The sequence below is a fragment of the Mesocricetus auratus genome, unplaced genomic scaffold, assembly GCF_017639785.1.
Source record: "Mesocricetus auratus isolate SY011 unplaced genomic scaffold, BCM_Maur_2.0 Super-Scaffold_100006, whole genome shotgun sequence".
In the NCBI taxonomy this organism is placed as follows: Eukaryota; Metazoa; Chordata; class Mammalia; order Rodentia; family Cricetidae; genus Mesocricetus; species Mesocricetus auratus.
In genome coordinates this window covers 104,898,007-104,911,249 of record NW_024429190.1, presented here as the reverse complement: position 1 = coordinate 104,911,249, position 13,243 = coordinate 104,898,007, and the positions used below count along the sequence as shown (strand labels likewise).

General features: G+C 42.0%; 2 protein-coding genes across 26 annotated transcripts in view; one reads left to right on the top strand and one right to left on the bottom strand.

Annotated features, from left to right (window-relative positions):
- The window catches only part of Smim4 (small integral membrane protein 4), a 35,764-nt gene that overhangs the window by 4,206 nt on the left and 18,315 nt on the right, over positions 1 to 13,243 (top strand). The window contains exons 3-4 of one of the 2 annotated variants that reach the window (XM_005085219.4): positions 664 to 729; positions 7,196 to 7,927. In XM_005085219.4, the coding sequence (XP_005085276.3) occupies positions 664 to 729; positions 7,196 to 7,319 (190 nt within the window). In that variant the 3' untranslated portion in view covers positions 7,320 to 7,927. Of the gene's footprint in view, positions 1 to 663; positions 730 to 7,195; positions 7,928 to 13,243 lie in introns of those variants that run through there. The other variant, XM_040747843.1, reaches the window with a different exon arrangement.
- Pbrm1 (polybromo 1) overlaps positions 949 to 13,243 on the bottom strand; it is a 90,617-nt gene continuing 78,322 nt past the window's right edge. For 13 of the 24 annotated variants that reach the window (XM_040747810.1, XM_040747830.1, XM_040747811.1 and 10 more), the window contains 5 exons: positions 12,267 to 12,431; positions 8,845 to 9,000; positions 5,890 to 5,960; positions 5,568 to 5,784; positions 949 to 3,769 (listed from right to left, as the gene is read on the bottom strand). In XM_040747810.1, the coding sequence (XP_040603744.1) occupies positions 3,597 to 3,769; positions 5,568 to 5,784; positions 5,890 to 5,960; positions 8,845 to 9,000; positions 12,267 to 12,431 (782 nt within the window). In that variant the 3' untranslated portion in view covers positions 949 to 3,596. The remainder of the gene's footprint in view (positions 3,770 to 5,567; positions 5,785 to 5,889; positions 5,961 to 8,844; positions 9,001 to 12,266; positions 12,432 to 13,243) is intronic. The other 11 variants (XM_040747828.1, XM_040747829.1, XM_040747833.1 and 8 more) reach the window with 3 other exon arrangements.

The window sequence follows — 13,243 nt, the reverse complement described above, 5'->3', positions numbered from 1 at the left end:
ATACTACTACTACTACTACTACCAGGCAGAGAAATGTATGGCACATAACCTGCCCACGCGTGTCATTTAGAGTGTGAAACCCCAGAGACCCTTTGCATCGATTCAGTTGCTATGTAAGCAATTCTCAACTCTGTGGTTACACTTCCAGTTTTAGAAGGTGAAGAGCACTCAGCATGTGTTGAGTAATAGTAAATGCCAATACAACTATTAGCCAGCTTCTGTCTGCTACAGTTCCTTCTCTGCCCCTCTATCTCCTCCCCATCACCCTTATTAACGAAACAACTCGAAAATGGCAGGACAACTTGACTTTGAGATTTAATGTAAAACAGTTTCAGAGCACATTAGTTTGGAAGTAAAGGAATATCAAAATGTCCTGCCACATATGAACCACCACCAAGATATGGAATACATTAATACCCCAGACAGGCAAAAGTGATAGTCAGCCAGCCAACCCAGCATACTCTCCAATTAAAAAGGAACAAAGACACTTCGAGGTATTTGTCTGTGCAGTGCTGGGGTGGGAGAAAACACTTGTTGATTTCACCATCATTTTTTACTGAAAGTAGAACACATTTTAAGAACTTGTAAACCTGTTTAAGCTATTTAAAATGAGTTACTCTGCTGTCTGATGGAGTATACACTTCCTTCACTGTCTGCCCTCAGTAACCTGCTCTTCAGTTTTGAAACCTGTGTTTTGTTTCTGCCCATGCTGCCAATCCTGAGGACACGGTAAGAATTCTTTGACTACCAGCATGAGGGACGTGGGGCATGTCAGGCTGAAACTGGGTTCTGCACATTGCACTCAACCATGACCAGAGGAGCTTTCTTCCTTGAGCTGGTAGCCCTATCTTCCTAAGCAGGAAATCAGAGCTTGTGCGAGTTGTTTTCATTCTGCTCAGACCATTTGAACACAGGTTTAACAGAACCACCAAGTCTGGCTAATCCAAATCACTTTGCAAACTCTTGTTTTTATTTGGATTAAAAAGCTTTGTTGAACAAACATATGATACATACACGGTATAGAACCAGTTACCACTTAAACTTCAGATAATGATATAGTACAGAAAATAGAATAAACCACTTTTTAATCAGGCCTGGAAACGAACGTTCAAGCTGAAAGTTATAACATTAATTTGGGGATTTTACACAAGTGTCCCTCACTCCCACCCGAGTTCAGAAGGAGAAGGGAGATTTAGTAAAACCAAGGTCTTTTAAATCAGTTGGCTAACATTTTAAACCTATAGGTCCCCCAACTCAACAGAAACAAAACTCTTCATAGGAACTTATATTTTGAAAACAATTAGGTCATTATATTTCTTAAGCCACATTACTACAGTTCTTAAGTCATGAGAAAGTGTATTGTTTACTTGTACTGCCTTAAGTCAAGCTTTTTCTTTTTTTTGAAGATGACTGATCTCAAATCCTATATCCTAAGTAATAACTGGTATTCTCTAAAAGCATGATTCTAAAATAAATAGTGTCTTAATGGTTTTAATTAATTAATTGTTTTTTAAACTTCATCAGGGCCTGCTTTAGTGACCTGCTGGGCTGGGTCTGTGCTCTAAGGGAGCCTGGGCTGGCTGGAGGTTCCTCCAGCACTAGTGCACCGGGAAGGAGCCAGCTGGAGGAGTGCCCTGGCTTCTGGTGCCCCTGGTTGCTGACAGTGAAGGGTTTTTAGAGGCTCCTAGGGAGCTGCATCTAAACCTTTAAACAAGAGAAATAAAATGAGTGCATGAAATAAATAATTTAACCAAAATGAAGTTTCTGGTTCTTTGGTGTAATTCAAGGGTACCTAAAAAGAAAAGGATCTGATTACATTTCATAGTCCATGATGAGCCAAGGGTCCAAATGACCAGGAATCAAATATTTATTTAATTCGGTTTAGCAGTAAGGTACTAGCATAATCTGCAGTACATTTTTTTTTTTAATTTAAAATTCTTTAAAACACTTGATGAAAACTGAGATGCAGTGGCTGACTACTGGCATTAAGTCACAAGGGTTCCTGGATTCAAAGCAGATACCGGGGACTTCTTTCCATTATAGACTCTCATGATTTATTAAACATGGCAATTAAACACGAGTACTGATTCATTGTATTTTAAGGGAAAAGACTGTCTTTTGACAATCATTCTCAGCGCAGTGGCAGCATCAGCATAACATAACCATCCTATTAGAATAAAGTAGGCTTCAAAAACAGACCACCATGTAAAATGGTGCCACCTGAACATTGTACACCGCCTCAAATGTTTATTCTAGGGCTGTGTCAGAAAGACAGGGCTGCATTGGCTGAGCATTATAGCACCGCCTTTAATCCCAGCACTTGGGAGGAAGAGGATGGCAGGTGTGAGTTTGGGGCTATCCTGGTCTATACAGTGAGTTCCAGTCCAGCCAAAGTACATAGTGGGACCATGTCTCAAAAAAAGAAAGACAAGGTCACCAAGTCCAAGTGTTTGGGATCTGTAATAGTCTTTTTCTGTGAACATTTTAAAGTATAAATTCCTTTTTCCATAATCCAAAGCACAAGCTGAATTTAAAAACATTTTAGAAAGTATTATTTCTGGTTGAGAATTCTAGCCCTGAAACAAAGGAAATGCCACAACTGATAACAAAGAAATAAAGAATCCAGAGTATCTGCGTATGTAGGCAGGCTACCCTTGCACAGTTATGTTACGTGCAAGACACAGCTTGTGTCCATGGACATTCCTTCTTAGGTTAGGCATTATGCTTAAAATAAACCACCTCCATACATACTTTAGTACTTTCTTCAATGTTTTTCAAGGCAACAGATGTAAAGTTTCAAATTATATAACATGAAGGCATAAACTGAATCATAAACAGATCGTAAGTACTCAACTTACCTTCCAACACTAAATATAACTCAGATCTGGGCACATGGTCTGCAAAGTCACTGACAATACAGATGTTAAGCTCAGCACAGTAATTTTCCCTCAGTTACACTGGTTGTGGATGGACACAAGCACTGACTGTAGATTTCTATAGTGAGCTTCTGTGTTAATACAGCAAATATGTTGAGTCTGTCACACATCTATAGTCTATAAACAACCTTTCACAGCACTTTGCTTTGCCTGTAAGAAAACCTGCAGATATTTAGGCATGTGAAACATACATATACACTCCTCTAAGATGTAAACTAGGACCAAATTCACATTTCATTTAAACTAATTTGTAAACTCTGTTTTTTTTTCATTTTTCTTGTGTGTGTATATATATATAATATATATATTTATAAAAAAGAAAACCAAACCCCAAGCCAAGCCAAAACCTTTGATGATTTTAAGTCCCTTAACAAGTAAAGATAAAACTATGACTATATATATATATAACCAATTATGAAACTGGTTTTAAACAAAGGAAACATATGCAAAAAAAAATCTGTGTATTTGATAGTCAACTTAATATAACAAAACCAAGTTGAAATAGCTTATTAAAAGTGTCCTTATATAAAATGGCCTTGTGATGTACAGTAAAATGCAATAAAAATGACCAGCCTTTGTTCCTCCCCCCCACCCCCAGTAACTAAAATGGCTACCGTTCCCACAACTCTTTGCTTCTATAGAAGAAACACAGTGATGAGATTAAACGTTTTCTAAGTTGTATGCTTGTCGAATGTTAAGAGTGTCCCGAAGCATTAAATCCCGAAGGCGCCAGAGGGCATCTGCCATGGTGGTGTGTGCCCCTTTACTTTTGAGCCAGTGAGAAGGTAGGCGGCTCTCCTGTTCTTTTGACAAATGGACATCCCGTCTTCGCGCTAAAAATGTGATGTATAAACAGAGAGACATTTGAATTTTAAGATGACTAAATGACCCTCAGTTTTAAGGGTTGATGTATCATTAAACCGTGAATATGTGCTAAAGATTGTAAGTCAGCAAATTTCTTTTATTAGGCACTAATATCTGACCATTGATAATTTACTGTAGATACCCCTAATATTAGCAATTGTTTCAAAGTTACAAAAGATGATTGAAGGGAAAAGATACTAAATTTTTTTTTTCTCAAAACAAGGTTTCTCTGTGTAATAGTCTTAGCTGTCCTGATACTAGCTTTGTAGACCAGGCTGGCCTTGAACTCACAGGCATCCACCTGCCTCTGCCTCCCGAGTGCTGGGATTAAAGGCATGCGCCACCACTTAACGGCTATACCTAATATTCTTAAAGGAGGTAACATTTCCTCGCTGGGCTCAGAAATGATAAAGAGCCAGCAGTGGTGACTCACACCTTTCATTCCAGCACTGAGGGAGGCAGAAGCAGGAGATCTCTGTGGTCTACACAGTGAGTTCCAGGACAGTCTGAGTTACACAGAGAAACCCTGACTCAGAAAACCAAAACCAATCAATCAAACAAAAAAGAAACAAATAAGGAGCTCGCTCAGTGGCTAAGAGCATTTGCTGCTCTTTCAGGGGTCTGATGTCTTCTGGCCTGAGGACACCAGGCATTTATGTAGTGCATATAGAAATATATAGGCAAACACTCATAAAATAAAATCTTGAAAGAAATGAGTAAGAGTTGGGTATGGTAGCAAGCACCTGTAATCCCAGCTCTTAGGCAGAGGGGGGAGGACTGCCAATTGAAGGAAAGCCTGGGATTCATGGAAAAGCCAACCAAGCCACAACAAAAACCAAAACTCAACTAGTATCCGGTGCAGAAAGTGCTAGCTGCACAAGTCTGGCTGTAACCAGGAGTCTTCATTCCACACAGAAGGCAGACGTGCTGGGTGTAAGCTATCCTGGTAATTCTAAGGACAGATGGGAGTCAAATGAGAAATGCCCAAAGTTCAAGGGGCACTCAGCCTAGAGTCGGTAGTGCAGCACACTACACACACACACACACACACACACAGCCACACACACACACACACACAGCCACACACCATCCATACACACACACACCCATACACACACACACCACCCATACACACACACAGACACACCCATACACACACACACCACCCATACACACACACAGACACACACACAAATTCCTTTTTTAAAATGAACAGGCAAAAGCTTCCAAGTTCTTTTCCAGATACTAGGTAACACAATTCACTATATACTACAGACACACTGTCTGTTGAACAAAATGAATAGTTTGGAAGACCAAAGAAATATGCTTTCCAGTTTTTTCTTTTTTTGGTTTTTTTGAGACAGGGTTTCTCTGTATTGTTTTGGAGGCTGTCCTGGAACTTGCTCTGTAGTCCAGGCTGGTCCAGAACTCACAGAGATCCGCCTGCCTCTGCCTCCCGAGTGCTGGGATTAATTAAAGGCATGCGCCAGCAACGCCCGGCCCAGTTTTTTTCTTTTTAAAATCTGACATGCATTCTAATACTCAAATATCTGAGAAAAGAACTGAAAAAATTAATGTATTTGAGAATACGGTAGTATGATACTGAGCTTTGATTTTTTTGGGGCCCATTTTCACTGGGTTAATGTGCAAAGAACCCCATCTGTTGTATGAAACATCCAGTTCATTTTACTGGTGTAAGACAAGGGCTGAGGCAGCAGAAACGGGAGGACTGGGAGGAAACGCACAGGCCACCAAGGCTCTCCTCACCTGCCAGAGTTTGGTCCCACTTGCTGATGCTGTTGGACTCAGCGCTGAGCCCTTCAATATACTTCAGGTAGGCCTCTGAGTGGAGGAGCCTTTGGGTCTTTGGTGGGGGAGCCACAAACATGGGTGTTGTTGGCTGCTGTATGACAGGGGGGCCAGTTGGATGAGGACCAGGATATGGAGGTGGTGCCTGCTGCCCTGGAGGCCCCAAAACTCCTACCTGAAAGAACATGGGATTAAGGCAAAAGGATAATCTGCACATGTTCTGAGAAAGCAGTGGCTACAAATCTTTTGTGTCCAAGGAAAATCAAACTAAGAGACTCACCTGTTGTCCATATGGACTTCCACCTGGTGCTGGAGTCCCTACCATGGGGGCTACTCCTTGGTTCATCACACCTATAATTCAGAATGCAATGGTATAATTAGAGGCTCTGAGTTTCACTGACTGAAAAACTGACAAGAGCTGATATCATTTATAATGCCAACCTATATACCTTTGCCCTTGAGTGTGGATAGGAACCTTAGGAACCCCAAACAATTTAATTAGGAAATTTATATTCTTTTGTTTCTGGTTACTTCAAGCACAGCAATAGTACATTTTGTCATAGGTACATTTATTATTCCAGGCTTAGAATGTTTTGAATCCTGCTTAAATTCTGGGGAACCTTGGGTGAGCTATAGTCACACACTTCTGTTGTCAAGGCACTTTTCTGACCACAGTCTTCTGCAATTGGAGCCTGTGGGATCAGGCTCAGCAGTCACCACTGTGCTGGGCAGGAAACAAGGGCTGAGGAAGAGCAGTTACCTGAGCCTTGTGGAGGCTGGAGGCACTACCTTACTTTCCTCTGCAGGACCTCAGGCACTAATGTGCAGGGAGAAGGATTTCAGTGGGTCAGGTGGAAGCAGTGTAGCCCTGTTGCCATCACCTTGGATTCCAAATGACAAAGGAATAGAGAAAGACTTCATTGCCCTATTCTCTCTGATAATCATTGAGTCAATTTCCTTTGGTAGATGTTCATGAGCAAGTGTTGTCCCATAGGCACTAGCCGATAACAATGGGCTCTCCTAAATTTAGTTTTTAAGGCGCTTTTAACCTCAGGGCTATATGTTTGCTATTCCAACCACAACCAGACCATTTAAAGCCATTCCTAGCATAGCGCAAGTCCTGCTAGCATTATGTACAGGGACAGGAGGAACTAGCTTCCTGTCTTCTGTCCCTGATTAAAATGCTGTGTACGTTAGCACACACTTGTAATCCCAGCACTTGGGAAGCTGAAACAGGAAGATCACTGTGTGAGGCCAGGCTGGGTTATATGTAAACTATACATATGTCTCTCCCAAAGCTACCATTTTTGACAGGCAGAATATTGGTCGTTTGAAGGTTCAGAGTTCTTAAGTGTCAGTTCCAGGAAGTACAGGCATTTTACTTGTTACAGAGAGGGGGAGAAAAGTGAATCAAGTTTCTGTTTAAAAAGGAAGAACACACCAAGTCCTTGCAAGTGTAACCCAATCACCACAGCTGTGTCCTGGTGATTTAGGGATTGCACAAAGAAGCAATGGCTTCAGCAACGTGTTACTAAGTCATGGTCCCAGCCTTTCAAGTTGCTCTTCTACCTTACACTCTGTTACAGACTTGGAGACTCCCCAAACTGGCTGTATCACAGATCTGCAGGGCAGCACCAACAAATCAGCAACCTCCTCCACTTCCTGTTTACAAGTACCAGGCCTGGGGTAGCCACTGAGAATGTGAGCTGAGAGGACAGATAAGTCTCTTGAAGCTCAGAGCCAGGCCAGCTGTGCATGGGCACGCAGTTCTGTCTCCCTGACTACTACTGGGTGTTCTGTGCTCTCTTCCAGTGCAGTTCAGACTCTGGAGGCAAAAGAAGCGAGGGTAACAATGCCCCGCACCCACCAAAACACAGCTGCTGTCTCGGGGTGTGTACTTGCCTAAAGCAGGGCTTCTATCAAGTGCTATATACATTTACAAGGTGTCAACGCCAACAAGGTTTTACCGATTGACTCAGAGAAACCTTGTGCCAAGGTATGAGGGCACGATTTAGGACCAAGTTCATTTGCCATGTAAGAAAAATTATTTTCCGATTGACCCCTGGTGCCACAGCCTCTCACATGAGCCACCACATCCAGAGTAGAGCATGAGTGCCGCAAACATTTCTCCCCTTTGGGGCATTTTGTAAACATCTCTGGTAGAGCTTTGGCCATTCTCTAGGGATGCACAGAGTGTGGCCAAGCTGCAGGGGTGGTGTGCATGCCTGTTGTCCCTGCACTTGGGTGGGTGGTCAGGCAGTAGAATCCTGAGTTCCAGGCCAGCTTTGGCTACATAGCCAGATGCTATCTCAAAAAAAAAAAAAAAAAAAAAAAAGAAAAAGAAAAGAAAAGTGCAGTGGAGCCAGCATTTGATCCCCTACACGTCACATAGAACCTTACGGGCGTCCAAGCATGACAGGCTCCATCTACATTTCACATGGGTTTTGGCTGAGATGACATTTCAGTAATGGATCAACTGCTGTTCCAAGTCATTTAAAAGTCACATTTCCCCCAAAGTTAGTTCTTTTGCATATGATGGAAATTATTATGGAAACTTGTGATTTTGCAATCTTTCAACTTTCATTATAATGTGAAACAATGTACTGGTTTCTGAGCTCCGTTTATGTATTTCTACATAAAACAACTTGTGGGTTCTGTTGACAAGCAAGTTATGTCCATAGCTATCAGGGTGTTATTTAAAGTGTCATGCCTGTTAGGGGACTCAAGACTAAATCAATACAAACTCCCCCCTTCCTAAATTTGTTACAAAGTAAAGGGTTTCTGAAGAGCTTCACATAGGCTACTCTGTGACCACCTTAAAAGGGCTGTTCAGAGGAAGAGATGGTGCAGGTACTCTACAATGAAGACTTTGTGAGGCAAGAATTTCATCAGGTGAAGAAATGCACTTGACTCTCAACTGGCAATCCACTGATGAGGGTTGTGGCCCTCCAAGCTTTTCAAGCATGTATCTGATAAGGAGTCATGCTCCTGCTCCGTGATCTATGGGTCTGGCCTCTGCAATGCATCCTGTGCTGCTGCCAGGTAGCAGATGCACAAGGGCACAGGTAGGAGGTCGCCTGCTCAACATGTAGAATGGGCCCTACTGCTCACATCTCTGGGATTCTCAGGAAAGCCTGGCCACCATGGGCAGCAGGTGCCTCCTGGAAGAACTGGCTGAGGGAGGAAAAAGAATTAAAAAATGAGATTAATGAGTGAATGAGGATGAAGTTCTTACCGGGTGGTGGGATGCCTGGGAGGCCAGGCACACCTGGCGGAAGATGGTGAGGTGGAGGCCCCCCAGGGTGAAGTGGCTGCATGCTGCCCATGCTAACAAGGCCATCAACTGGGCCCTGCAAAGGTGGAAGGCCTGGCGGATAGCCACCCATCATGCCTTGAAGGACACAACAAATTTCAGACATGCATCATTAACATGCAACATGAGCTAAGTAATAACAACCCCCTCCATGCACTACCAATGAATAAAGCACCCTTAGTACTGCATGATACAACAGCAATTAGTGCAGTTATTTTGTTGCAGTAATGAACAAAATAAAGTTACAAATATGAAACCCAACATTTTTGGATGAATTAGTACTTAGTAAATTATTGTTTATAGTTATATTCAATAAGCTAAGCTAAACAAATTGGTTTCATTTAATAATAAAGAAGAGTTCTAGTAACAGCTTTCCCAAGGTTGAAACTATTTCAAGCTGCTCAAACACTGACCAGTTCTGCCACCTGCAATTCCAAGTGATCAGTACCTACCCCATTACTCCACTCTGCCCGCACTCACATCCCTATCGTGGGTGCACATGAAGGGAAATCAGAATGGAGGGAATGAGGTGCACAGTCCTGATCACAAGGCATGGTTCTCCAGTTTGGGAGGAAAAAAGTTTCAAGACTTCTTCATATACTCCTCCCTTCTATCTCCACCACTGCTGTTAAGAATGGATTATGTTAAGGTATGAGCTGGAGAACAACTTCTAACACCCATCACATTGAATAATATTTCATCTTTAGATTTCAAAATATGTTAAGGAGAAATCTAAATCTTCTCAAGCCAACTAAATTCCAGGTGGCTGAGAAACCTACATGCAGCAGGCCTGAAGGAGGAGCATCTGGAGCGTCAGGCTCTGCTGGCAGGGGGAGGCCAGCAGTCATCACTGTCTCCAGGGTCCCGAGTCCCTCATGTAAGCCTTCAGCTGACAGGCATTTTAACTGAGGTACAGAAGTCCTATGCACAGAGGCTTTTGTTCTTTTATTTTCCAAGCATGCCGTCATATAACATGTTACAACAAACAAGTATTTTTGAAAAAGGGGAGAAATAAAGCTATTTCAGTAAGGACTCACCTATCCAAAAAAAAAAAAAAAAAAAAAAAAAAGAAAGAAAAAGAAAAAACAAAACACGACTCTCCTGGAATTGTAGGAGTCTGAATGAATAAAAGCTTCCCCTGGAGCAGAGTCACTTTTAGGCAGTTTCTCACAGGGGAAGGGCAAAGGCAGAGCACCAAAATACTCTTGGAAGAGAATTTCAGTTTTACTTTGAAGAGGTACTAGAAACCACTTACTTGTACAAGTCTAGTCTTTTAAAGCTATGGCATACGGAAAATCCTGAAACTGACTCATCCTCCTCCTTAGCCATACCTAAACTGGCTAGAAAAAACTTACAATTACACAAAACAAATGTGAAATATTTCTATACATGAACTAGGATGCATTTCAGTTTTTAAGAGTTCAAGGTTAAAAATGACTTTGAGGAGATACCATCATCTTAAACATGATGAGATCCAATGTTGCCAAACTGCCCTTTCAACACGCCACCAGGTACAGCTTTTAAGGATAAGTAGGTGAGAAATTGAACAATGTTAGGAGGCTTTGCTTTCAATTACAAAAGCCCATCTGAACGCAGCCATCACAGGCTGTGGTTGAAGAGTAAGGTATTAAGAACTGAAAGACACGACACTTGTCTTCATTAAACTGTACTTTGGCATTTATTATCCCAGTCACATGTGTTCAAATGAGCTTCAATGCTTGTAAGCAAAGCTGGTCTCAGCCAACAAGAAGGCTAAGACTCAGGCCCTAAGCAATCCGGACTCCATGAAAAATCACCCTCTTAGCTGCAAAACTCTCCCTGAGGACCAAGGCTCTTTACTGTAGAGATTCTGCCCTTCACTCCTAGGCCCACAAGCCTGGACAGCACACCTTAAGTATCAGAGCAGTGGTCTCCTAGAGGGACTGCCTTCCTCACCCACAGAGCTATATGATGCTATTCCCCAACAGGGAGCTAAAATGCTGCAGCTGCTAATTTTTGTTTCTTTTTAGCTATTTGTATTCATTTTGTTAATATGTTCCTGGGTTTTGTAGTCAAGGACATAGTACCACAGTATTATACATCAAATAGAACAAAAGAGTATGTCAAATGAGGGAAGCCTAACTTTCAAAGTCCCCATGATCAAGACCTGATTCCTGAAAACCCCTGGCACCCCATTAACCAAAATGGGCCATGGAATAGAGCAGGCGATGGTGAGATTTGTTAGATCAACATCAGTCACACTGAAAGCACTGACAGCCATGATTCAGATGTGCTTTGGCGAGTGCAACTGCTGAGCTCAGCGACAGTGCATTTGAGAACTTGCCATCACAAAAGTTAGGAGCAACAATGGAAAAGTTATCCTATGCACTCTTCCTCTAAAAGCAAAAACAAAAAAGGCAAAAAAACGAAAACGGCAAGAACAAAAAACAGCAAAAACAAAAACAGTATCCCAACAAAGCTGCCTTGAACAACACTGTCTTGGACTCCGTGCTAAAGAGGTCAGACTGTTGTTTAAGAGGAAACACAGGTGGCTTGTACAGACCTCAGCAGACGTGGAGAAGTAACAAAGGAAGGCCTGAGAGGTGGTCTGCAGGCTTTTCATGGAGACACGTCAGACAAGATTCCAACTCAACAGTAGTCAAGTTTGCTATGGCTACCAGAATCAGAGACAACACACACAAACAAACCACATTCATCATTTTCTTTTCCTTTTCTTTCTTTTGTCTTATTCATTAGTTTATTTAAATATGTGACTGGGATACTAACAGAAAATGCAGTTTAATGTAATTAAATAGAAAAGCATTACAGAGTGGGCACAATGAATTGAATGAGGACTTCCCCCCCTACTTAGCAGTCATGCACATTGGTGACCAAGAAAGGATTTAATAATTCATTGTCAAAAATCCTTTTAAGTGGTCAGTCTTTTAAGGATGGCTGCAGCAGAATAAGGCAAACTGAACTGACATGAGACAGAAAATCAACACGGCCTAAAGACTGCTTTTATGTTTTCCTTGGAGTTCTTCAGAATAGAACTCAGGGTCTGTTTACATTGCCTGATGTAGCACTCTGTCAAGAGCAGTCTGGGGTAAGAGCATTGCCAGACCATGCCTACAGCAAGGGAAGAGCTGCTACCTACAATTGCCAGGGCTAGGCCCATGGCCCACTTTTGGGTGAGAGAAGAGGCATTGCCTGTATGGGAAAAGCAATACAGGACAACATGGATGACTTCAAACTTTGAATCTGTCATGAGAAAAGGCTACAGACTGTGGCCTACTCCTTTTGGAGAAAAAAAAAATGAAGGAATTTCTTAAAGTGGAAAAAATGGTCTTAGCTCCTGCTTTTACCTGCAACAGGTGTCAACTGCTGATTGAGCATTCCCATTGGTGTTGGTGGTGGCACCACCCCCATGAGAGCCCCCACAGGGGTGCCTGCTCGGGGAGAAGCACTCGGCTGCTGTTGCTGTGCTGCTCGCTCTCTCTCCTGCTGCTCAGCAACTTTAGCTGCCCGCTCTGTAAAGGCATTTCAGATTTTCAATTCTGTTTTTAACCCAGGAATTCAAAATACCATCCATTGCATTCAACAGGACTAGTAAAACACAGGCAACAGTTCTGTCTCATGGAAGGAACGGTAGATGACTAGTCTCAACACAGGAGTCGGGCCGATTTCACTTGATAACCTAGAGTTCAGCTTTCCTATCCCATCTTGAGAACTGGTCTGCAAAGATTTCAAGAATGTTAAGACTGCAACACACATTCAGAAAGCACAGGTTTTATCGAAACACATCACCAGCGTAGCCACCGTGGTTAATCTCACGAGGCACTCTGAAGATGAGAAGCGCTACCATTATTCTAGTATTAATAGCATTACAGATTATAATTTCAACATGAAGCAATTCCATGGCCCATTATAATTTTTGGCACAATTGTACTTACTCTAATTTCCTGATTCCTTGTATCCAATTTTACTAAAATTTGAGGACTCATCATTAATATCACAAGTTTAGCAGCTGAAGAAAATTAACTCTGTAAGGGAAAAGTAGCTTACTGCTGCTAGCTTAAGATTTTAGGAAAAGTAAACAGCCAGTTTCTACATTCTAATGAAGCAAAGAAAGAGGTCATGATTAGCAAACTCCAAGGGAGGAAAATACATGATTAGCTAGACTACAGTCATCAGAAACAGGGAACTAATACATACATGTATGTAGGAATGGACAATAATTCTCAAAGAACCAGATTCCCTGAAGCTGAGTTCACAACTGACCATAAATTATCCTAAATCAGCAAGAATTCCAGCATCTACTCTTAGTGCATCTGAAATGCAA